This window comes from Rattus norvegicus, chromosome 10, assembly GCF_036323735.1.
Source record: "Rattus norvegicus strain BN/NHsdMcwi chromosome 10, GRCr8, whole genome shotgun sequence".
In the NCBI taxonomy this organism is placed as follows: Eukaryota; Metazoa; Chordata; class Mammalia; order Rodentia; family Muridae; genus Rattus; species Rattus norvegicus.
Window position 1 is genome coordinate 16747501 of NC_086028.1, and position 22780 is coordinate 16770280.

General features: G+C 50.7%; 1 protein-coding gene across 1 annotated transcript; it reads left to right on the top strand.

Moving 5' to 3' along the window:
• The first annotated feature begins 8007 nt into the window (after window positions 1-8007).
• Window positions 8008-17775, top strand: Stc2 (stanniocalcin 2). The gene is given in 4 exon segments (NM_022230.2): window positions 8008-8170; window positions 10027-10169; window positions 12302-12513; window positions 17384-17775. Coding segments are annotated over 4 exon segments (891 nt in total). The 5' UTR covers window positions 8008-8019; the 3' UTR covers window positions 17769-17775.
• Window positions 17776-22780: the final 5005 nt, after the last annotated feature.

A 22780-nucleotide genomic window follows, 5' to 3' on the forward strand; every position in this document is an offset into this window, starting at 1 on the left:
TGCTTGTAGACAGCCCCCTACCCATGCTCAAGCAAGAACGTTACTAGTTACTCGGTGGGCCACACCAAAAAAAAAAAGAGAAGAGAAGAGAAAGGGGTCCAGTTGAGAAGAAGGCATACGTTGGGAGAGGAATGAGGAAAAGGAACAGGGGTGGGGCATGAAGGGTGGAAATGAGTGAAATCCATTTTATCAATGTATGAAACAACCAAGAAGTTTAACATAGAGAAGAAGAGACTTCTGGCTGGACCTTCTTTCACTTTGTTTTTGAAATGATGACCTTCCAACTTCATTATGAGCTACTCAAAAGTCAGACCAACTTGAGAACTTTCTACCCCTCTCCTTTCCTTGGCAACTGGGTTTTCTTTCCAGTCAAGCACAGCTTAGTGATATCTGCAGGTCTATGGAAAAGGCCCAAGCCGCATGTCTCAGGACACGTGCCCACCCCTAACCAATATGTGGCTGTGCTCACAGACGAATGCAGAGCCCACATGAATCCTTGGTTTCTCAAACACCAGCCTTGCCAACTCCCCAGTTCTCCAACCTCCCGGACCTCTTGCTCCTCTGGGGCCCATGGTCCTGATTTTTCTCTCTTTTCCAGACTCTAAACGCCTCCCAACCATCTTTTGAGATTCACTTCCTGGTTTTTTATGAATATAAAAACCAAGATTTTTCGCCTTTGACACCTCTTAGGAGTCCCCCCCCCACCATCCTCTCAGTCCCTCCCTATCAAAATTCCTACCATGTGTGTTATTAAAACGACCGTCCCCATGCTAGACTATAAGGGCAGCCCCTGTGTCCCTGTGTCCATGTGCAGAACACGCCACCAGGTTGAGTACACAGATAGGTGTGAGTTTGTTGGATGGATTAATAGATACCAGAGTAGGTAAGGTTCTAAGATATGTAAAAATGAAGATCTTGAGTGCTTAAAATCACTTGCAAAAATTCTCTAGAGGGGGTTGGGGATTTAGCTCAGTGGTAGAGCGCTTGCCTAGCAAGTGCAAGGCCCTGGGTTCGGTCCTCAGCTCCAAAAAAAAAAAAAAAAAAAAAAAAAAAATTCTCTAGAGACTGGTAGAGCCCCCGTGCCTAGCATTAGCATGCACAAAGCCTTGGGTTCTGTCCCAGCTCCAATAAATAAATAAATAAATAAATAAATAAATAAATAAATAAATAAATAAATGAATCCTTTTTAATCCTATAAAGTCCTCTAAGATAAAGCTCCTGCGTTACACGGGTTTGCTCCTGTGCCATCCGTCCCCACTGGAGTCTGAATAACCCTGAAGGAAAGTAAGTGGAGGGCCGTGTGAGATATCTCCCTCACAGTCCCCTCCTGCGACAGCCAGCAGCCTGATGAACCTGAGACAGCTGGAAATGGACAGTTGAAGGCGTCAGGGGTAAGCATGGGTCATGAATAAGTGACAAAGATGGCCATCGACATGGGGACTCCAACGTGCACGGGGTATTGACTTTGGGGCTAGTATTTTGTGTACTGGAAATCATTGGACTCGTCCTGGACGCTGCTGCTAGAAGAGCCCTGTTTGTTTGTTTCTAACCTGTGGAGGTAAAACTTTATTGCAAAACTTAATAATCTAAATGTGGGAAGTTTCCACAGCGTAATTTCCCAGTTTAGAAAAGATATAAACCTAACATGAGCACCGTCGGTCGCATCTAATCGCTCGGCAGTGCGTCATTGTGAGCCTGAGGAAGATTCGTCCCACTGTCTCAGATCTCAAGACAGTGAGTTCTAGCTCATCATTCTTCCCAGAGCCTGCGACAGCCTGTAGCTTTGTTCTGGAGAGAATGATTGTACCCTTTGCTCCATAGCAGCATAGTACATTTCACAGTAACCACCCGTGAGAGCGATTCCTCAGGGCATGCTCCTCTGTCTCTATTTTATCTGTTCCTTTGCGATTACCCCTGACTGGACTCCCTCCGTTGTCCATTTAAACCGTGTCCAGTAGATTTTGGTAAGTAAACGTCACGGAAGATGTAAAGAATACTGGCCTCCATTCTGTCAGGAGGATGGGACATTCCAAGTTCGTGTTGCGAAATATGTTATGGTAAAATCGTTCCTGTTGAGTGGCTAACTGGATGAAAATACGGGGTTTGCTCCTCGTCTCTGTTTACCCAGGGAACCGTAAGGTGGATAGTGTCATCTAGGTTGGCGTCTGCTGGCTGGTAGCCTGGACCTTGTTCCTGCAGCGCATTGAGCCATCGTTATTCCCAGTGAGCGGTGCGGCCATTTTTACATTGATCTCATTGGCCTGACAATCGTACATCTCCCGCTGTCAGTTTTCCTCTGGACCATTTTGCACATAAGATTATAAATCTATATTTGTGGAAAACAAAAGAAGTATGCCCTGTAAACACTACCATTTATGTGGAAGTTAAATAAATAAATAAGCAGTGACCATTAGATGAAGACTGTGAAGGTGGTGTCATCTGTCATACCTTCCTGAGAGCAGAGGGGGCGCTCTGCAGGATGCATCATCAGAGTTTCTTCTCTGTCATACCTTCCTGAGAGCAGAGGGGGCGCTCTGCAGGCCGCACCACCAGAGTTTCTTCTTGCATCGTCCTTCCAGATCATTTCATCATCCCTCCTTGGCGTCCCACTTCAAAGATCGTTACCATAATTGACAGTACTTGGTGAATAATGATTAAATAATCCCTAGGATGATGAAATGTCAACGACGCACAAAAATTAAACCGAGATTCTGTGATTTAGGCATAGAGCCATAAACGTGTCAAAGGTCCTACCAAATAATTTTAAGATAGAATAAAGTTCACTTTGTCTTTTCTTTTAATGTTGTCTTTGTAAGACTTCTAAAAATTGACAAAAGCCTTGAACTAGCATTCTTTGCAAATAGAACTGCTGAGACAGAAAGAGAGAAAGGGAGGAAGAGAAGAAAAAGAGGAAGGAAGGAAGGGAGGGAGGGAGGGAGGGAGGGAGGAGGAGGAGGAGGGGAGGAGGAGGAGGAGGAGGAGGGGAGGAGGAGGAGGAGGAGGAGGAGGAGGAGGAGGAGGAGGAGGAAACTTGAAGGCTCCTGGGGCACAATGAGGGTTAAATCCTATCAACCGATTTCATCATTTACCAAAGATTTCCAAAGTCAGGTTCATATGGAAATGAAGCCCACCCCACCCCCCAAAAAAAGCCAAAAAAATTTTCCTTCATCCATCCAACATCCAGCATTTCTCAGCCAAAGTTTCAAAACCAGCAAGAAGGAATACAACCTCTTCCCGGCACAAGTGTCCCCTGGCCTTAGCTGGGAAGCCAGGCAGCCCTTTGCTTGGGATATTTTTTCCCTGAAGTTTGTCTTAGCACACAGAGAAGAAAGAAAAGGCTACACCCCAAGGAAAACGGTGACAGTCTCTGGGTCCTATTGAGGCTTCGGGATAAAAACCTAACAAGGCTCAGTCAACAGCAGACACTTGATGGTCACTGTCTTCTCATGCTGTCCCAGGAAAGGAATCTACTGTGAGGGATACAGTGTCCTTACTCTCCCAGGCTTTAAATTTTAACTTTGTATCATTTGTATGTCTGGCCAATTCACGAATGGTTTGACTACTAATTGATGAGACGGATGAAAGGCCCAGCTCACAAGTGATGGGCTCTAGCACTTTGAAAGCTAGTTAGGGAGCTGAGAATATATTCTCCCCACAGTATTTCTCAGGCTAGCCACGAAGCCTTGGGCTCAAGCCATTCCCCTGTCTCTGTCACCCAAATAGTTGAGAATAAAGACATGCAGCACTGTGCCCAGCTTTAAAAAAAATATTGTAAGTGGTCGGTTTCCAGGCCAGACCCAAAAGCCTTCTTCAATCGGATGTTGGAGAGCTGAGCTTTTACAGGGAAAAAGAACAGAAAACATTGTGGAGACGTATTAAAAAACAAAACCAAATGGGAAAGACTTGGTCTCCTTTAATCCTGAAGCCTGCTCAATAAAGCAACCAATGAAGGAGGACAAGGGAGAGGATCTTTTTAGGGGAGACTTCTGCTTATGAGAAATTGGGGAGCCTGTTGCAGCAGTGTGACACTTTGTCCAGTTTTACTTCTAACCCCCACCCCCCTTTTCCTCCGTTTTCCTTCCTACAAATATGAAACAGAGTACACAGAAGAAGGCAGTGGAGGACGGAGGAAAGATGGAAAATAAAAATGTCTAAGATGTCCTTCCTTGTGGGAACTGGCTGGACCAGGGCGAGCTGGTGTGAAGGAATCAAGGAGACCGCGGGACACCCAGGTAGTGTTACAGGTCCTAGAAGTGAGTCCACTACTCGGTCAGACAGTACCCCTTCTGGCCACAAGGTGGTGCCATAAGTTCAGCCAGTCTGCCCCAATAGGATGGGACGTTCAGGGGGCGGAGCTCCCCAGCGTAAGCCATGTTCTCCTCTCCTGCTGTGGAACCTCACAGAAGCCTGGGCTAGAGACTCTCAGCAAGCTAGAATGAGCCCATCTGCTAGGGCCCCACCTACTCACATCCGAGCAAGGACACCCTCTGTCCTTCAGAGTTCAACCTATTCCTTTCCACTGGATTCGACATGTTCCAAAATGTACCTACCCATCCCAGAGCTTTCCCTGAGTACTAAAGAGAACCCAGTCAGACAGCATCCTTGTCACATCTTTAGATGCCTATCAAGATGATAGATCTTCCACAAAGAGCACAGATTTGGCGGCATGGCCCAGTCTTACCTGGTCTTCCTCTTCTTCAGCACCCAACTGGACAGCCTCATTCCCGACACAAAACCCACAGTGTCTCTCTGTTCTTGTGTTTTGCCTCTGTGGAAACATCCTTCCCCTTGCGTCCCCTTGGCAATACTCTCCTCTAGTTTTCAACCCAAACACTTCGCTCTTGGACTTGGAAGAGGGTGCCTGGTAAAGAGAAAGCAGGGGTCTCACGCCACAAGTCTGGCTGTCACAGACACACGGACCTATCTTAGCAGTTATACGTCTCAAACTGAAGTGGGCCTGTCCACAGACACTGGGACTCCAGGGCAGCACTGGCTGGCCAGTCCTTTGCTGCTCCAAGTCTTAGGGTGGACATTAGGGTTAGAGAGACACCAAAGTTTCAACCTTGTGATGCGTACAGTACATGTGCTTAATTCATGCAGACTTTGTAAACATCATCTACTGACCCCAGCCCATTCTGTTCAACTGCCAGACCTGGCCTGAGGGACATAAAGGAATCTGAGAAGAGTGAATGCACAACAAAGACACCAGTGAGAGCCACGCGCGTCCCACCTCATTTTGCTCTGGGCCTTTGCTCTAGAGGATTACCTAGGAAACCTCCCAGTCTGCAGCCCTGGGGTAGCAACTCCAAGAACTCCTGACCCTGGAAAGCACATTCCCAGGGCACCTTCCCACACCTGCTTCCTCCAGTCTGAAGCAGAGGTCTCAGCCCTGGTGAGATGAACTGGAAGAACATCTTTGCAGGCTTTGGAATTGGCCAGAGATGAAACTTCGAGAAGGGGTGCCATGTGCCATTACAGCACCATGCATCTGGCTATTGTGTGCTCTTTCCAAAGCAGCGATAGGTTCAGACAGGAACCATGAAATTCCTTTGAAAGTTGAACTGAAACCCTCAAGATGGTGTTGTTGTGTTGGTTTGTTTGTTTTTTTTTTTTCCCCAAACCATGCAGGCCCTCTGAGGGCAGGTGCAGGGCCTCTCTACAACGGAACGAAGGGGGTGGTTTCCCTCTGTTGCCTGAATCTCCAGGTTCTGTTTCTCTGACACCACTTTCGTTCATGAAAGAAGCCATAAAAGAGGCCTATCTAGCTCTGAAGTTAAGTAAGGCTGAGGGGCACTTGACTAAGCCCAGGAAATTTTCAGCCTTAAAGGGTGGGGGCAGATCAAAATACTCTTTTTGTTTTGTTTTGAAGGATGCACAGGAGGGTGGCCCCACCCCCAACTAATAAAGGGAGCTAAATTGACTATTCAAACAAGCAAAGATGGTCCCTCGTTATATCCAATACTCACCGCCTTCCTCAAAAGGTAACCAAGGAAGTCACTGCTATTGTGGCCACCAATGGCCAGTTTCTTCCCACCATCGAGGACTAAGAGATTTAATGTAACAGTTTCCTGGGGCCGAGAACTGGATGGTACTATGGACAGAAGCGCCAAGAAGTCCTGACCCTGGAAAGCACATTCCCAGGGCACCTTCCCACACCTCCTTCCTCCAGCCTGAAGCAGAGGTCACTCCGACCCCCAGCTTCCTCATTTCCCTCGCTGGAGAGCAGCTGGCACCCAGGGAAGCTGAGCAGCTGCGGAAAGACAACCTGCGCGCCCATTTCTACACCCCTCCCCCCCCCCAGGCGTGTCACACGTAGGCGCAGAAGAGGCTGAGAGCGCGCCTCGCTTCGGAGGCCCAGGGTTGCAATCGCCTCGGGCGGTGGGTGATGAAACCTCCCAGGCGCATTACTGCAGAATGCGCGGGCGAGCGGGAAGTCGGGCAGGGACGGGGGTTGAGAGTTGGTACCCAGGCTCACCTGTTCTCCAAGACTAGTGTTGGGGGAGTGCGGGGGAGGGGCAGGGAGTACCAGTACCGGAGGAGAGCCAGGTGGCGCTAGGTGGCAGCCCTCGCCTATCCACCCTCCCCCAACCAAGCTGGCCCCCCGAATTACTCCTTCGGGTTAACGAGGCCAAGAGCAGCAGTTCCTGTCCCGGGCCCAGCGCGAGGGAGACGTGAGCGTGCACACGTACACACACACAGCAGGGAGGAGAGACGCTCCTAGCAGCGCCCAACTTTCTCCCAGCTTCCTCCAGCAGCGAAGATTGCAGTTGAAGGCGATCTGATTGCCAGGGTGCTTGGAGAGGGCTCCAAGAAGGGGAGAAAAGATGGAGAGAACGTCCTCAGATTTGGGGAGGGGTGCTTTAATTTTACATCAGAGGACTGCAGAGTAAAGAAAAATGGTAGCTGGGCCGAGTGGCATTTGTGAAAAATTGAAGAGTGTGTTTGGAGTCGCCTAAAGTTGCCTGTTAAGCTCAGGCTTTGGGGTCACGCAATGCTCCGTGGCCGCCTGACCCAAGGCTGCCTGGGCCTCCAAACCACCAGCCAGGAAATGATGCAAGTCTGGATTGTCACCTGGATCCCTGAAGCCCAGACAGGAATCCGTCTGGATTGGAAGAGGGGCAAAACGAGACGCCCCAGGTGTTTCTGGACCCATCAAATCCAGACAGAAAGAAAGTGGGAGGTGGGCAGTCAATCAGGCCAAGCGCTTCAGGGCTTCGGCGCCTGTCCTCAAGCGCCTTTTTTTTATTTTTAAATACCAATCGTCACGACGCTGAGGAATTCCCACAAGAGCTCAATTTGCTCGCACCATCTCTGTGCCCAGGTATCTGTTCCAATCTGTTCAGGCCTCGTGGCTGAGACTGTCACTGTGTTCCAAAGAGGAAACTTTCCCAGCAGGATGCGAACCCTGGGGACTCTGTCCTGGTGAAGACCGACCCCCCTTTTTTTTTTTTTTTTAAGTTTTTAGTTGCAACTAGAGCTGGTATCCGCTTTGATTTTTTTTTTTTTTCGCTCAATCTGTTCAGCCATTGCCCCGGAGCACCCGCACACGCGCACGCGTCTCAGGCTGCGCTCACACACAGGCACGCAAACGCGTGGCCGCTGCCAGGTCTGCAACTTTGTGGGGCGCTCGCGGTGGCGCTCCGCTTCCTACCGTAGTAGTTGGCGCAGGCCCCGCCTCCCGCTGTGTTGTCAAACGGGCCGGGGTCTCCGATTGGTCCAGCCTCCCGGACAACACCTGCTCGACTCCTTCATTCAAGTGACACCAGAGCTTCCAGGGATATTTGAGGCACCATCCCTGCAATCGCCGGGCACTCGCGGCGCGGCTAACGGCCTGGTCACATGCTCTCCGGAGAGCTACGGGAGGGCGCTGGGTAACCTCTATCCGAGCCGCGGCGAGGAGGAGGGAAGGGGCCAGCAAGGAGGAAGAGTGGGAGGGGGGGAAGCGGCGGAGGAGGAAGAGGAGGAGGAGGGGCGCACAAAGAATCCAGGTCTCCCGGCGGGAGGGTGATACCCAGAACCATGTGTGCGGAGCGGCTGGGCCAGTTCGTGACCCTGGCTTTGGTGTTTGCCACCTTGGACCCTGCGCGAGGGACGGACTCCACGAACCCTCCGGAAGGTCCCCAAGACAGGGGCTCCCAGCAGAAAGGCCGCCTGTCCCTGCAGAACACAGGTAAATGCGTGCGCCCTGCAGCCCGGAGCTGCCGGGGTTAGGGTGGGGGTGCGGGAGAACAGGGTGCATGCTCGCAGAGCGCCGGGTGCCTTTCCCCCAAGCCGGCGACCCGAGCTCACCCCGGGCCGCACAAACTCTTGGTGGCTTGGGACACGCAGAGGGAAGAACGAGGCAAAGCGAGGTCTGGCCCCGGCTGCGAGAGCCCGGAATCGGCACGTGCTAGCAGGGTGATGAAATGGCTGAGGCAGGACTTGTTGCTAGCCTCCCCTGGGGCTGAGGGGAAACGAGGCTGCGCTTGACGCTGCTGCCAGCTCCAGCCAGAGTCCCGGGCCCCGAGCAAGGCGCACTTCGTCCTGCCTGGCCCGTGCGAGGTATCAAGGGTCCCAGGATCCGGGCTCAACCTGCACCAGAACTTCGTTTCCAAGCCGGCCAGCCTGGCATGGACTGTCTCCCTTTCCTCCAAAGATGCCGGACATCTCAGAACTTTGCTGGCCAGTTAGATGGCATCGAGAACTTTTCCTCTGGGGAAGGGGGTTCTCAAAGCGTACCTCTGGTGCTGCAGCCGTGCCCCTAGCCAGGTCAGCAAGGGAAGAAATGTTGACACGACCCGAATCGTGCGCGGCCCTGCTCACCAGCAAGCTGCAGCGCAGAGCCTGGCGTGTGGCACACGGGGCTGGCCTTCTTCCCAGCTCCCGGGAGAGAAAGAAACGTGTCTGCCGCTCGACTCCTTCCTCACGCCCCCACCCCCTCTATTCCTTAGGGGCCATATGAAAGCGGCAGCCGTGGCATGCATGCGCTCCTTGTCTGAGCCCGAATGCACAAGTGCGGGTCAGGGTCCTCCAAATGAGTGATCGCTGCCCTGTCCGGCCACGCGTGGAGTCAGTTCAGCTTCCCGCCCCCGCTGCCCAGGCGCGCAGTCGAGGGTCCCTCGTCTGCCCTGCCCCCTCTCGGGTTTAGGCACCCCTTCACAAACACACGCTCCTCGTTCTCTTGCTAGATTTCATCGGATACAGACTTTTCGATTTGAGCCCCGCCCTTCTTTCAAAATACACTTTTCTCGTGTTATTTTGCGGTTGGTTTAAATCGTAGAACTAAGTGAGCCGAGCAAGGCATGGGACTGCACTTCTGCAGCCTGACAGCTCCCGGTCTGTCCTTTCAGGCTTACGAATTAGGACATCTTGGAAAAGGGAGCAGGCTCAGGGCCTCAGGGATTCGAGGGGATTAAGTGATATCTCACACTGGATCCCTAATTAAAAGGAACCTCCAAAGTGAATGGTGGCGGGTGGAAAGGCCAGCCCCCACCTGCCTCCGTTCTGAGCCTGTTGCCAGCTCCGTGGCCTGGCATTTTTAATGCGGGTGGTTTGGAGGCAGGGCTTTAATAGGAATCTTGTTTTGATTTTTAGGTGTTGAATCATAAAGCTGAGTTGAAGTTGCTTGGACGCTTTCGTTTGGGGTCAGGAAGGAAATGGCCGGATCTTAAAAGGCAGTGGCTTCTGCAGCCCCAAGTAGAGAACGACATTTAATTCATGAAATGTGGTCATTTTCAAATCATATTTTCCCTGTGGGTTTCAAAAGCTGAAGTGTTTTCTGCTCTTGAACAGTGGGCCCACAAATACCTTCATTAAGTGGAAAAGATAAAAAGGAAGAAAAGGCTAACTTCTGACTGTGATATTTGTTTATTTTGGCCAATTTTACAAATACCCATACTTTGCATAGGTAGCGGTAAATAATGACGTTTTCTTTCCACTCCTTAAGATTCTGAAATTGGTGCAACTTTTCTCTCCTTGACTTTTTTTTCTTCTCTAGCCCTTATTAACTCTTACCACGGCAGAAAACTCTGTAACTTTTCATTTTAGCGGAGATCCAGCACTGTTTGGTCAACGCCGGGGACGTGGGGTGTGGTGTGTTTGAGTGCTTCGAGAACAACTCTTGTGAAATCCAGGGCTTACATGGGATTTGCATGACGTTTCTGCACAACGCTGGAAAATTTGATGCCCAGGTAAAAAGAACATAGAGCATGAAAAATATTCTGTGTTGGCGTAGAGTGGTTGAAGTATTGGCTGGAAAGACTTGTTAGCAGATTTCCTGGGCTTAAGTTATTTGAGGGAGCCCAGTGTTTGCAGGTATGTAACAGAGGACAACGTTTTTCAGCTTTCTCCCGCTGCTGTGCTTTCGGGAGCACCATTAGGCCAAGTCCTTCTGCATTCGCAGGCTGTAACCACACAGGCAGAGCAGGCTGGACACCAAAGTCATAGCCGTGGTGACGAACAGTCTGGAAAACTAGAACCCAGTCCCAAAAACCCATCACATTAGGAAGAAAAAAGTGGCAGGGATCCTAGCTAAAGGCAGCCTATACGAGTCACAGCCTCCAAATATCAGGGAACAGAGTCTCCTCTCCCAATCTGAGAAGTCAAAACCCTGACTGAATCTCCCTTGCCTTACACTCAGAGCTGAATCCACCTCAGATATCCCAAGGTACAGCTGAGTTGCTGCCCAGGGCAGAAAACCAGTGTGCAAGGTGACAGTTCTGTCCAGAGGGAGAGGGCCCAAATGCGTGTTTAGATGACATTAGAATCACCTTCCCTTTGTGCCCCGGCTCTCGGCCCCGTTGAAACACCCTGTTTTCTCTCATATACTTCCTCTCCTATTTCACTGGAGCACGGTGACTACGCTCAGAGGAGGTCAACAGTTGAGGTGTGATTTTATGAAAGTCACCAGTCACCATTCGCTGCCACCCTGTGGACAGCCTGACAAAGCAAGGCCTATCCACTAGGAAGGGATGTGACAGGGTGCCGCCACCGGCAGCCTAAACTGAGGAGGATGTGAAATAGCGGAAGGGGAAACAGAAACCAGGAGGAAAGGGAGAGAACTTTGAACTCCTCGGGTCCCCTTAAAAACGTGCCCCCGCCCCATCAGAACTGACTGGCGCTAGGACACACACCATAGGAAATCCGGAAGAGTGGAGCTTGTGGAGGGCCTTCCCTGGCCGGATGTCAGAGAAGAATACAAACGCCGGTTTTTGCCACAGCCTCACAGACATCCATTCCTCCTTGTTTTTTCACCCAATAAGAATACGCTCCCAAGCTAGACGCAACCCTTCCAAGTCAATTCTCAGCACTCAGCTACTTACGAAAGCGCCAAGCCCTGCCCTCCATCCCATTTGGCTCCAGCCAGATAAACAGGGGCCACAGGAAGGTTGCGTGTGCCACGTGGGTTTCCAATATAGACATCTAAAGAGAAAGCCAAAATAAATGTGCTGGCTGGCTTCCCACTTCCAACCTAACCTGGTTCTCTTTCTCAACACAGTGATTTCCAGACCTGCTTCTAAATAACAAGCAAACAAAAACCGTGGCTTGCCTCTTCCGGTGGCCTGTCACCATAGTAACTGAAGGGAGATTCGTGGCTAGACACCCAACAATGTGTCCAGGCCAGGTTGGTAGGAGTGAAGGCAGAAGCTTGCCCCCGTGTCCCAAAAGCTGTCTCCTTTCTGGCCTTGGCACGGTCTGCTGGGGTTGCCAGGAAAGAGAGCTGTAGGTCACACATGTGCCTGGCCTGGCTGCCTTGTCTCTGAGGCAGAGCTAGGAGGATGTTCCTCCCTGTCTCACTCACTAGATGCCAGGTGGGCCAGTTTAAAAGCAAAGGATGTCCCTTGAGGAAACAGGAGAGGAGCAGACAAGACCCTGAGCTAGAGCCCTAGAATGAAAATGCAGGATGCCAAGAGCACTGCCTCCAGTGGATGAAGAGCAAGAAAAGTGTGCTCTCGCTGATACTGGCCAAGGAGTTATGGCCTAATCCCCTGGGGTTCCGGAGAATTTGCTACCAGGCAGTCTCCACCCAGCTGCCTGGAGGAAGCCCCAGTTTCAGGCTGGGGTGGAGAGATGAAGATCTGCTCATGTACGGAGCTCACATCCACTCTGGCCTGATGCCTGATGCGTGGGGGTGAGGGTGGGGTGTCGTGTCACTCTTGGATGCAGCTCCCACAGAGCTTCTCGCCCAGAAGTACATCCATCCAAGTGGGACCACGGGATTCTGAGATCAGAGACTCCTGTGCAAGCCTGAGACTGGAATGTGTCATCCTGGCTAGTGACGAAATCTCCTTTGGCTTCTCCCTTCTGTGTCCTCCATCTTCAGGGCAAGTCATTCATCAAGGATGCCCTGAGGTGCAAGGCCCATGCCCTGCGGCATAAATTTGGCTGCATCAGCAGGAAGTGTCCGGCAATTAGGGAAATGGTTTACCAGTTGCAGAGGGAATGCTATCTCAAGCACGACCTGTGCTCGGCAGCGCAGGAGAACGTCGTCGTGATTGTGGAGATGATTCATTTCAAGGATCTCCTGCTGCATGAGTGAGTAGCATTCCATCCCCAGGGCAATGGGAGAAAGAGGTGTCTGGCAAGAATGGGGTCCTGAGGATTGGAAATATGTATGAAGATGCTATTTTTGGAGGTGAACTACCTTCGAGTGGATACAGCTGTGGGGTGCCCCAGAAAGCTAGGAAGCCCCAGAGAATCATCAGATTTGAAATTCCCACAAACAGAAACAGATCATTATTTTTACTAAGCACAAAATATCTACAGTCAGATGCACTTTCCTTCCTGCCCCTAGCCAAATCCTGACTGGTTGCTATGTGGTCCAAGTAGCTCACTGGTGTCAGTACCGATAGCCGGTACACACTGACACTTACCTGGTTTTGTGTGCTAGATGCTATGCCGTGTGTTCCCCAGCCTTTCTCACAACAATTCTTTATATCCCCAATTCACAGATGAAAAAAAACTGAGCCTGCTGAGGTAAAGGACACACAGGGAAAAGCAAAGCTAGGGTCTGGGGTCCAGGAAGTGTGACTACAACACCTACACTCTTAAATGTTCCAATCCGATCCTCAGCCTTTTCGTCTTTGAGAGACTCCCCTTCTCCTTCTCTACTTCTGTAGAAAACACAAAACAAACATCGGAAACTTTAGTTAGCTAAATGTGCAGGCTAAACTGGATTTAAAGAGTCACAATTCAGTGATAAAGCCAAAAAAATCTCATTCCTCGAAACACCCCAGCTGCAGGATCCTGGATTTTGCAGCACATTAAAGCAGACTAAACCATCGTTTCTAACATGAAACCTGGTCCATAGGCCTCAAAGGCAGAGCGAAAGGGAAGCCACCTGTTGAGCAGACCAGTGCCAGCCACTAACCCCTCTGTAGCAATACCATCTTTCCAAGGTGACTCATTGAGCCAAATCAGCACAATTTTAGGGACAAACTCCCAGTTATATCACCAAACCTATTCCCCGCCTTCACCGCACTAATGCCTAGATTCTGGCGGCGGCCACCTCTTGTCTCTGCTCACTTTATATGGCCTTTGGTAGCTTGCATCACCTTGCTTGGTAAAGTACTGAATTATTCATGGTGGAATTCTACAAGCTGCTCTTTCAAGAGCAAAAAATACTTTGCGTGGTTTTCGAACCATACTAATGCTTTACAACATATTTTTATTCTTCCAAATATTTAAAAGGAACAGTTGCATCCAAAGTAGTCATTGTCTTGGATTTCTCTTTGGTGTGCCAGGACCCTGGCTATGGGATATCCACGGACTACCGCATCTGTCTTTCCAAACGACAAGATGGAAATGAGCATTTCCCTTTTCTTAGAGAAGGCTAGTGAAGCTAAGAACTTCAGTTTCTTTTCTTTTTCTTTTCTTTTCTTTTTTTTCGGAGCTGGGGACCGAACCCAGGACCAGCCTGGGGAATGGAAGTGCAGTCTTCTCTGGCGGTCCACGGGGGGGGGGGGGGGGGGGATGGTTCGAGGACCTCCCCTGACATACCAACATCCATGAATGAGAAAGTCTCAGATATATCGATGGAGTATTTGCTTATGACTTAGCATCCTCCCACCTTCTCTGGATGAGCTACAACAGCTTAAGACAACACAACTGCTGTGTGAGGTGTTAGTCTACAGTGCTTAGGAAATAGTGTGGAGGAAAAAAATCCGCTTCAGCGCAGAGCCAGGCTGTCTCTGAAACAGTGATCTGTGGTTGGCTAGTTGACTCCACAAGCACAGAGCTGACTGTGGGACTGAGACTGTGTGAGGGTTAGCCCAGTTGTCAGGATGCTTTCTGCCCCACTCCTCCCTTGCCTGTTCTTGCAAGACCTGCTAAGGCTTCATGGGTCTTCATATATGACCCGGGCTTCTTTTTTCTTGATTACTCCCTCATAGTGACCAGAGAGTTAGGGTCTTTTCCTTCAAAGTGCTCTTGAAAGAAGCACATGTTTACGGCCAAGGACTTTGAAGGCTCTGAGACGTATTCAAGATGGCTTCTTGGCCTTGTGAGTGGGAGGTTGGGTACCTGGTCAACATCTGTGGTAGATTCCTAGAGCGTGTGAAGTGTTGGTTCCTCTTTAAAAAGGGGTCTTTGGGAGAACTCAGGATTTTCAGGTTTGGGAAACACATGCCCAACCGTAGAATTTAGGACAGGTTGAAGCACTGTGGTGTTCTAGTGTCTCTTCCATAGAAACATGGCCTCCAGGCTAGGGACTCTTGCTTCAAAGGATCCCCCACACTTTAGAATAAGCAATGGCAGCCAACACTGACCTGCTGTGGAGGAGCAGGCGGCCCACCCTGAACAGAGGCGTGGGTGTCTTAAGAACACTGCCAGGAGGCCACGTGCAGGGCCTCCTTCTCCTGCTAAGCCAGCCCTTCTGGGCAGCGGATTGTGCCAAACTCCAGCTACACTCCCTTGAAACCCTCCATTCCCTGGTGCAGTCCAGTGACACAATGCCACAACTTCAAGCTGAATTGCCTGAACTCTCCCAAATTTTCAACCAGCTTAACTGATTAAAGGGCCCTTTCAGCCCTGAAATACCAAGGAAGTCATCTCTGAGTGTGTGGCAAGAGTCACGAACACTAGAATGTGAGCCAGCTTTGCTTTTTCGAGCTAAAGAGGAGGAAGTCCGTCGCTGCAGAATCCAAACCACTCCATTCCTCTCCTAGGCTCATACCGGGAGCAGGGACAGCAGCAATGTCCGGTCTGCTGCAAGCTGCCCCTGTCAGTGCTATCTGTCTACCCTACTCCCCTTATCGTCTGCCTCCCCCTAGCTGTGGCCATCTCCCTTGGCCTCTGCACACCCTGTCACCAGGTACTGGCAGCCACCAAGGGTTTAGAGCCTTAGGCACATCCCCCTCCTTCAGCCTTGCTGACACTCAGTGGAGTGCTGGATTCTGTCATCAGACAGGCTCAGCCTGCAGCCTGAGAAGGCACTTTGCCAACCCAAAGCATGGTTTAGATTAACTTACTTGGCCACACACGCCCTCCCCACAGGGCTCAGCTTCCTCCCTGAGAGAGAAGATGGAGCAAGCCAAAGAAAGGGGGACCAGTCCTGCCTTGGGAGACCGGTGTCTGCCTTGCAGGTCCAGGGTTCGACGGTAGATATACAGGACAGGGGAGGCCCCAGAGACAACTGTATTCCTGGGACCATTTGTTTAAGGAAAGAAGCTTAAAGGGGAGAATCAGTTCAGAATCCCTGATAGAGCCAGCAAGTGACTGACTGAACTTCTCGCTTCCATTTTGAAGACGGGCGTGGTTGACTTGAGCATCATAGGATAGTGTTCGTTTCCAAGGGGTGAAAGGGTCTGAGCGGCGCTCAGTATCCCTTTCTAGGTACCTCCCTCCTCACAGTGCTCCACGAGACCGTGCGAAACCATCCTTCCCACTGGCAGAGCCTGCTGGAGAAAGCCTCAGGACCTTGCCCACCAGCCGTGCACAAACCGTGAGGCCTAAGGAATAATAGAGGCCTCGAGACAAACAGCTCCAGAACATTCCTTTAGGCTGTCCCCAGGACAGGCCTTCCTTGCCTGGGTGTTCCCAGAAGGGACTTTCCTTCCCTGCTTGAAGTAAGGACAGCTCGCTCCATTCCAACTTGAGGAGTAACTAGCAAAAATGGCAGCGACCATAGCACACATCTTACCACACAGGCTGCTTTTAATGCAGAACAACCATTGCCAACTTGCAGGGGAAGGTTGCAAGCACCCTAGGGTAGCCATGCAAGAGTTGGGTCAAGTCCCAGGGAGGGGACTTTATAAATGGCTCTTTATAAATGGCTGTACATCCCACAGTGATTTCCCTACAGCAGAGATGGGGTGGGGCTCTATGTCACGGGCAAATAGGTCCAGGACTTTTACAGGCTAGAGACTGCTCAATTCTAGTGAGCCGCACAGTCACGTGAAGCACCCCACCTTCTTTCTGGAATCCGAAGAGGCCAGTGAGAGTTAAGGGAAGCTCAGTGGGTAGACCCTGAGAACTCGCTGGTGGAGACGTGCTTTTCCAAGGAAGCCATAAATATACGGAATGGGCACACTTCCTCTGTCCCCTGGAGCAAAGTCCCCCACCCATTTGGCTAAAGAACAACTCAGGCTGTCGTTGGAGTCAGTGCAGGTAGAGAGTACAGCTCTGAGACCCCCCACAGACCGAGTTTGCCTCACAGAGAGCCGTTCCCATCCTGGACACGGGCACCCTGACAGCCAACCCACACACCAATGAAAGGCGAGTCCTGACTGACTGAGGGCTGTGGACAGCATCCTAACTCCTGGCTACCTGCAAAGGACAATGACACCACAGGGAAGTCACCTCCGCAGCGCATCTCAGACCTTTGCAGATTCCCCTAGACAGGTAGCCAGCAGCTTTCCAAAGAGCCCAACTTTCCCAAGAGCCCTGTGTTGTAAGCCGGGAAAGTGGACTCACTCCGGAGAGCCTCACTGACAACGCCTGTGAAGGGCAAGGCACCTAGGGAGCCTCCTGAAAGCTGCTCAGGAAGTCCTTAGTCCAACACTTCCTGGATTTTTCACTGAACACACACACACACACACACACACACACACACACACACGAATTTGATACTGAAGGCCCTCCACCATTTGTGGAGATCATCTCCACTCCAGTCAAAACTCACTAGCTCCTGCAGCCTGGATGTGCCCAAGGCACGTTCTCTGTACCTTAAATTAATGCCCTACCTTCCCCCCTTCCTCTTGTGTATCCACACACTGTCAGCGCCCCTCCCCCCCCCAGCCCCGGGGCTCTACCTGTGTACCCTCTGTTGCCTGCTGTGGAACCCAATCTGCAAAGATCACCCCAGGTTAAGCACCATCTCCCTCTTTCTTGATCTAGTCGCAACTCCCCAGGACCTCTGTAGGACACACTCCATTCTTATTCTTTCTCCCTCGGCTCTCATCTCTAGACCCTACGTGGACCTTGTAAACCTGCTGCTGACCTGTGGGGAAGACGTGAGGGAGGCGGTCACCCGAAGCGTCCAGGCTCAGTGTGAACAGAGCTGGGGAGGCCTCTGCTCCATCCTGAGTTTCTGCACCTCCAACATACAGAGACCCCCTACCGCAGCCCCGGAGCATCAGCCCCTGGCAGACAGGGCCCAGCTCTCCAGACCTTACCACCGGGACACCGACCACCACCTAACAGCCAACAGAGGTGCCAAGGGTGAGCGAGGGAGCAAAAGCCACCTGCATGCCCATGCTCGAGGCGGAGCAGGTGGCCAGAGTGCCCAAGGACCCTCTGGAAGCAGTGAGTGGGAAGACGAACAGTCTGAGTATTCCGACATCCGGAGGTGAAATGAAAACCCGGCCATGAAAGCTCTCTTCCTGGCTGTCCATTTTCTTCTCTATGGACATTCCAAAACATTTACATTAAAGAGGGGGGATGTCACACGCAGGATGTGTGCAAATTGTGGACTTCGTGCAGGTGTGTGAACAGGTGAGATGAAGATTCCAGGGCAGCGAGGTCCTCGGGCGCCTGGTGGGTTGGCACCTGTGTGAGCTTACTGGAGGGAGTGTTGCCTTGATTGAGTTGGCCTTATTACTTTGTCTCTTTAGTCTGTGGAGCTAGTGGGTGGCTAAAGCATGGTCTGTTGGGGGAGGGAAGGGGCCACAGGTGGGTGGTAGACCCTCCCCCACAGCTCCCAGTGCTGTCTGCAGGAAGGAGGCGGCTGGGTTCCGGGGGTAAGACTGAGCGGGAAGTGCAGCTGATGAGTGAGAGAGAGCAGAGAGGATGAAGGGGTTTAGCTCCACTCCGTACCAAACCAAAGTTTAGTGTCCTGCATGGGATCTTGGGTTTCAAGCTGCTGGAAGGGACATGGATGGTACATTTTCTGTGTATCGTTTCTGAGCCATTGTTCTGTCTGGGGGACACTGAAAGAGTGGCCCCTGTTTGTTTATTTTGACCACTGTTTCGGATCTCCATTTTTCTTTTTTTTTTTTTTTTTTTAATCAATTGACACCTATGTGTCTGTCATCTAAATAAGTGGCTTTCAAACTAAACAACTGGGTCACAAAAACCAACTTAGAGGAGGAAGAAAACTGACCCCAGCCCATCTCTGGAGGGTAAATTTTTGAGGGTTTTTTTTTAAGAGCTCAAGCAGCGCTGCCCACATGGGCATCTCTTCCCCCGCCCCACCCCCTGAACAGACGGACACCTACTAAAGGGAGACGCACAGACAAGGAGACCTTTCCACAGACGGCCTTTCCCTAGAGTCTTGCTATCTCAGCTTGACCTCAGCCAAGATCCGCGAGCCTGTACGTTGAGTCAGTGCAGCCAAGTTGGAATTCAGCCTCTGTGAGCCTCAAAGAGGGAGAAGAGAGGAAGGCATTAAGATGGCCAAGGAGACCATTGCCTATAGGGAATGCCACCGTCAGCATACTCGGGTGAATAGCTTATTCTCTTAAGAGACAGAGCTGTCTGTGGCCAAAGTGGAGATGTACCAACAAGGAGAGAAATGTAGACGGACAAAAGAAAGGTCAGAGGGGACAGAAGGGACTGCACTTATTCGACATCAGGATCTCCTTCCTGCTGACACAGTTACTTCTCTGCCAGCCAGTGCTGTAGAAGCGGAGGGTATCCTGGGCCAGGTCTCCAGAGCAAGGCTCAGGCAACTTTTTCTATGAAGGGCAAATAGTAATTAGGGAGTTTCAGTTCGGCAAGCTGCGTGGTTTCTCTTCCCGGTAGCCAGCTCTACCATCTCACCACAAAAGCACCCTCCGCCGGACAAATGGAACAGCTTGGCTCTGATCCACCAAGGTTCCCTTCAACCGGCGCCCAGCTGGACGCGTCTCAGTCCGTACATAGCACGTACGTACGTACATAGGTATGTAGCTTGCTCCCTGATTTAGGGAGCAGGATGAAAAGTGTGCATTTTGACTTACCCAACTACCCTAGCTCTCCTCGGCAGGCCCCTGAGGTCAGAGACAGCCACGTTTCTCTAAGCACTTCCCCAAACTCAGCTGGTGTCTCTGTGTGAAGGATCTCAATCTCTCATAGGCTATGCTTGGAAAAACGAAGTTATTTGGGGATGGGTGGGCGGGTGACACATTAGAAACCCCAGAAAGGTGAGGCAGCAGAGAACAGAGAGCGTGTGAGTTTAATCAGTTCTGCCCGGAAGGAAGGAAGGCCCAGCGTTCCGGTCTTCGCCACGGGAAATGAATGTAGATTCTGGCGCTCATGCCGTGCGCCTGCGTGGTACCTTGACTCTTTTCTGCTTACGTCACTCACAAATATTCTCCGTTTCTGGCTCAGCTGTTCACTTGTCCTACAGCCTGGACTGGGTTCGTCAGTGTCTTGTGTTCACCTACTGATGTTCTATTTTTTGTTTCTACTGTAACTATTCCTCGTTCGTATTTATTATCTGTGTTCACCCCCCCCCCAGAGGTACAAAGTCACTTCCGATGTTCATTTGAGTCCACTGACTGATCTCTGTTGTGTATTTTCCACGCCTCTGTCATCCCTCCCCCCTCCCCCAAAAAAGTAAAAAAAAAAAAATTTATGGTTCCTTGTGTGATTAGAAACGTGAAATATATTTATCTCTCTGGCCGTTTTGCTCAAAACCTTTCAAAGTCTTTTGTGCCTGATGGAGTGGCCTGCACAGTACAGTCTAAAACATAAGCAAAGCGGCTGTTGTAAAAAGCTCCTCCTCGGGCCTCGGCTTCATACACATTCACTTGGGAGTCTTCCTGTGAGGAAGGATGCGGGTCTCCAAATAAAGATGCAGTGTTTATTTCGAGCTTCGAATCCTAACGACACGATCTGAACACCTCTCCTTTGTATCAATAAATAGCCCTGTTGTTCTAAAATGAGAGGGCCAAAGACAGCAAAACCCTTGACAGCCCAAAGCCAAATGAATGAGAGACGGTAAGCCCAGCTGTACGTACACACACACACACACACACACACACACACACACACACACGCTGGGTCTCTGAACACCGCCAGTGGCATCTCTGAGACAACATGGAGACAAGGTTCCTGGCACCCACTTCCTAAGGAAGAAGAGTACCATGTGGGCTGCTAAGTCAGTGTCTGCTTCTGTTACACAGGCCACAGGGGCTGGGACACCGTCACATGCCATTGTTTTCCTTCAAGCATTAATAAAGGTTTTAAATACATGGCTTGCTCCTGAGCAGTGTCCTGTCTGAACAGCTTTGATGGAAGGTGCAAGAGGGAGGTAAGAGGAAGGCTGCTGACAGGGCTCATACTTCACGCCTGTGGGAGGGAAGCCAGGTGAAGAAGCCCCACCCTCCTTTCTGGACTTCCTCATCCATGGGACTCTGGCCAAAGTCCCCTGGGAACCACCAAGAGGAGAAGGAATTCTCTGCCACCCCCCCAGCCCAGCTAGCTCTCAGAGCTCACTTTCTGTCACCTTCCTTCAGCCTCGGGCCACAGCCCCTGCCATTGGCTTAACCACTCAATGCTTTAGGACCTGCTGGGTTGCTCACCAGCTCCTTCACAACTCTCAGCTACCACTGCAACACAAACCCAGATAATTGCAAATATAAACAAACAAACGAACGAATGAATAAATAAGCTTCCCATTTTGCACAAGTCCTGGAGGAAGAATAAGCCTACTTTTCGGGTATTTGTAGTACCCGACTTGCTGCAGAGCAGAAAAGAAAACGGATGCTCAGGCTGGAGAGATGGCTCAGTGGTTAAGAGCACCCACTGCTCTTCCAGAGGTCCTGAGTTCAAATCCCAGCAACCACATGGTGGCTCACAACCATCTGTAATGAGATCTGATGCCCTCTTCTGGTGTGTCTGAAGACAGCGACAGTGTACTCACATACATGAAATAAATCAATCTTTAAATAAAAAAAAAGAAAAGAAAGAAAGAAAAATGGATGCTCTCACCTTTGCTCAAGCAAAGGCTGAAGGGTTGGTTGACATAGTCAGACATGAGGGAAATGGTGCAGCCACTTCACTTATCCGTATGTGGATGACTTTATAAGTGCCCCCCCCCCGTCAGGCCATTGATGAAAGCAGCGAGGGACCAGCTGGCTGGTATAAACACAATATGAGTATTTCCTTCATCAAACTCACCCCACGGCCAGCCAGCCCTGACTGAGGATCCAGACTTCCCTTACCCACTCAACACAGCTGTCCACAGCATGGCAGGGCCAGTCAGGTGCCCCGTTTCTGCTTAGTCAATATCATTCCCAAGCCCCGATTTACAGATAAAGAAACTGAATGCATCTTACTATGCCCAGTCTCGGTGACGAGGCCACCCAGCTCCTGATCAGCTACCCTGTGACTCCATCTGATGTCTCTCTCATCCCGGGTCTGAGCACATAGGTTTAATGTACACAAATGAATTCAGACCAGCATCTGCCTCCCCAAACTCTCGTGGCTGGATTATTAGGCTTGGGGAGAAAGAAAGCAGAGAGGCCTCAAATATGCTGGGTCTAAACAAAGTTTCCCAAGGGATATGGAGACACACCCCGAAATCTGGAGAGAGAAATCTGAATTTGTGCTGAAGTCAACAAAAAAAAAAAAAAAAAAAAAAGTCCCCTGCTGAGGAGGGGACAAGCCTTGGCCAGAGAACAGCTTTTATGTGATTTTTTTTTTGTTTGTTTTTGTGAGCGAAGACGAGAGGGAAGAAGCTTTGGATTGGAGTCCCATGTTGCTGCTTGCATAAGCAGTTCCATTTTATCACTCCTCAAAAAGAAGAAGAAAAAAACCTTCCCAAAGAGAAGAAAAGTCACAGAGCCAACTTGAATCCATGTCTGAAATGGATACCAACGCCGTGTACCCTGTCACTTGACAGGACCCAGACTTCATGGCTCCTTCGGGTCTACACATAGCCGCCACTGAACAGTGGATTTGCCCGGGTGAGCGACAACTTGGGGAAACAAGAAAAGTGCCTCCAAGAAACTCCGGGCTTCTCAACAGGTGCTAAGTGGAATCATCATTAGGTCCTGTTTCCCAACACACAGGGTCCAGCAATTGTGATTGTGAAATTAAGTGAGGGTGAGGGGCCATGCAAAAAGAACAGCTGTGCTAAAGGACCCTGAGAGCACCTTCTTGGCTCCTGGTTAGCAGTGTCTGCAGGAAAGGGTGCAGTCTCTAGAATTCTCCCTCCTGCCTTAGCAGTAGACGCGAGACAAGCTAGTCTAATTGGCTTATCATGCTGTGGGTCAGAGACTTGGAAAGGGCTCATCTGGGTGACTAGACTCTACCTCTGACATTTCCTGGTTAATGAGTGACGGGAGGCTTCACTCCCAAGACTGCAGCATCCTCTTCAAGATGGCACCTCCGTGTTCCCATCCCATCCCTTCCCCAGCACCTCATCCTCCAAGGCCTC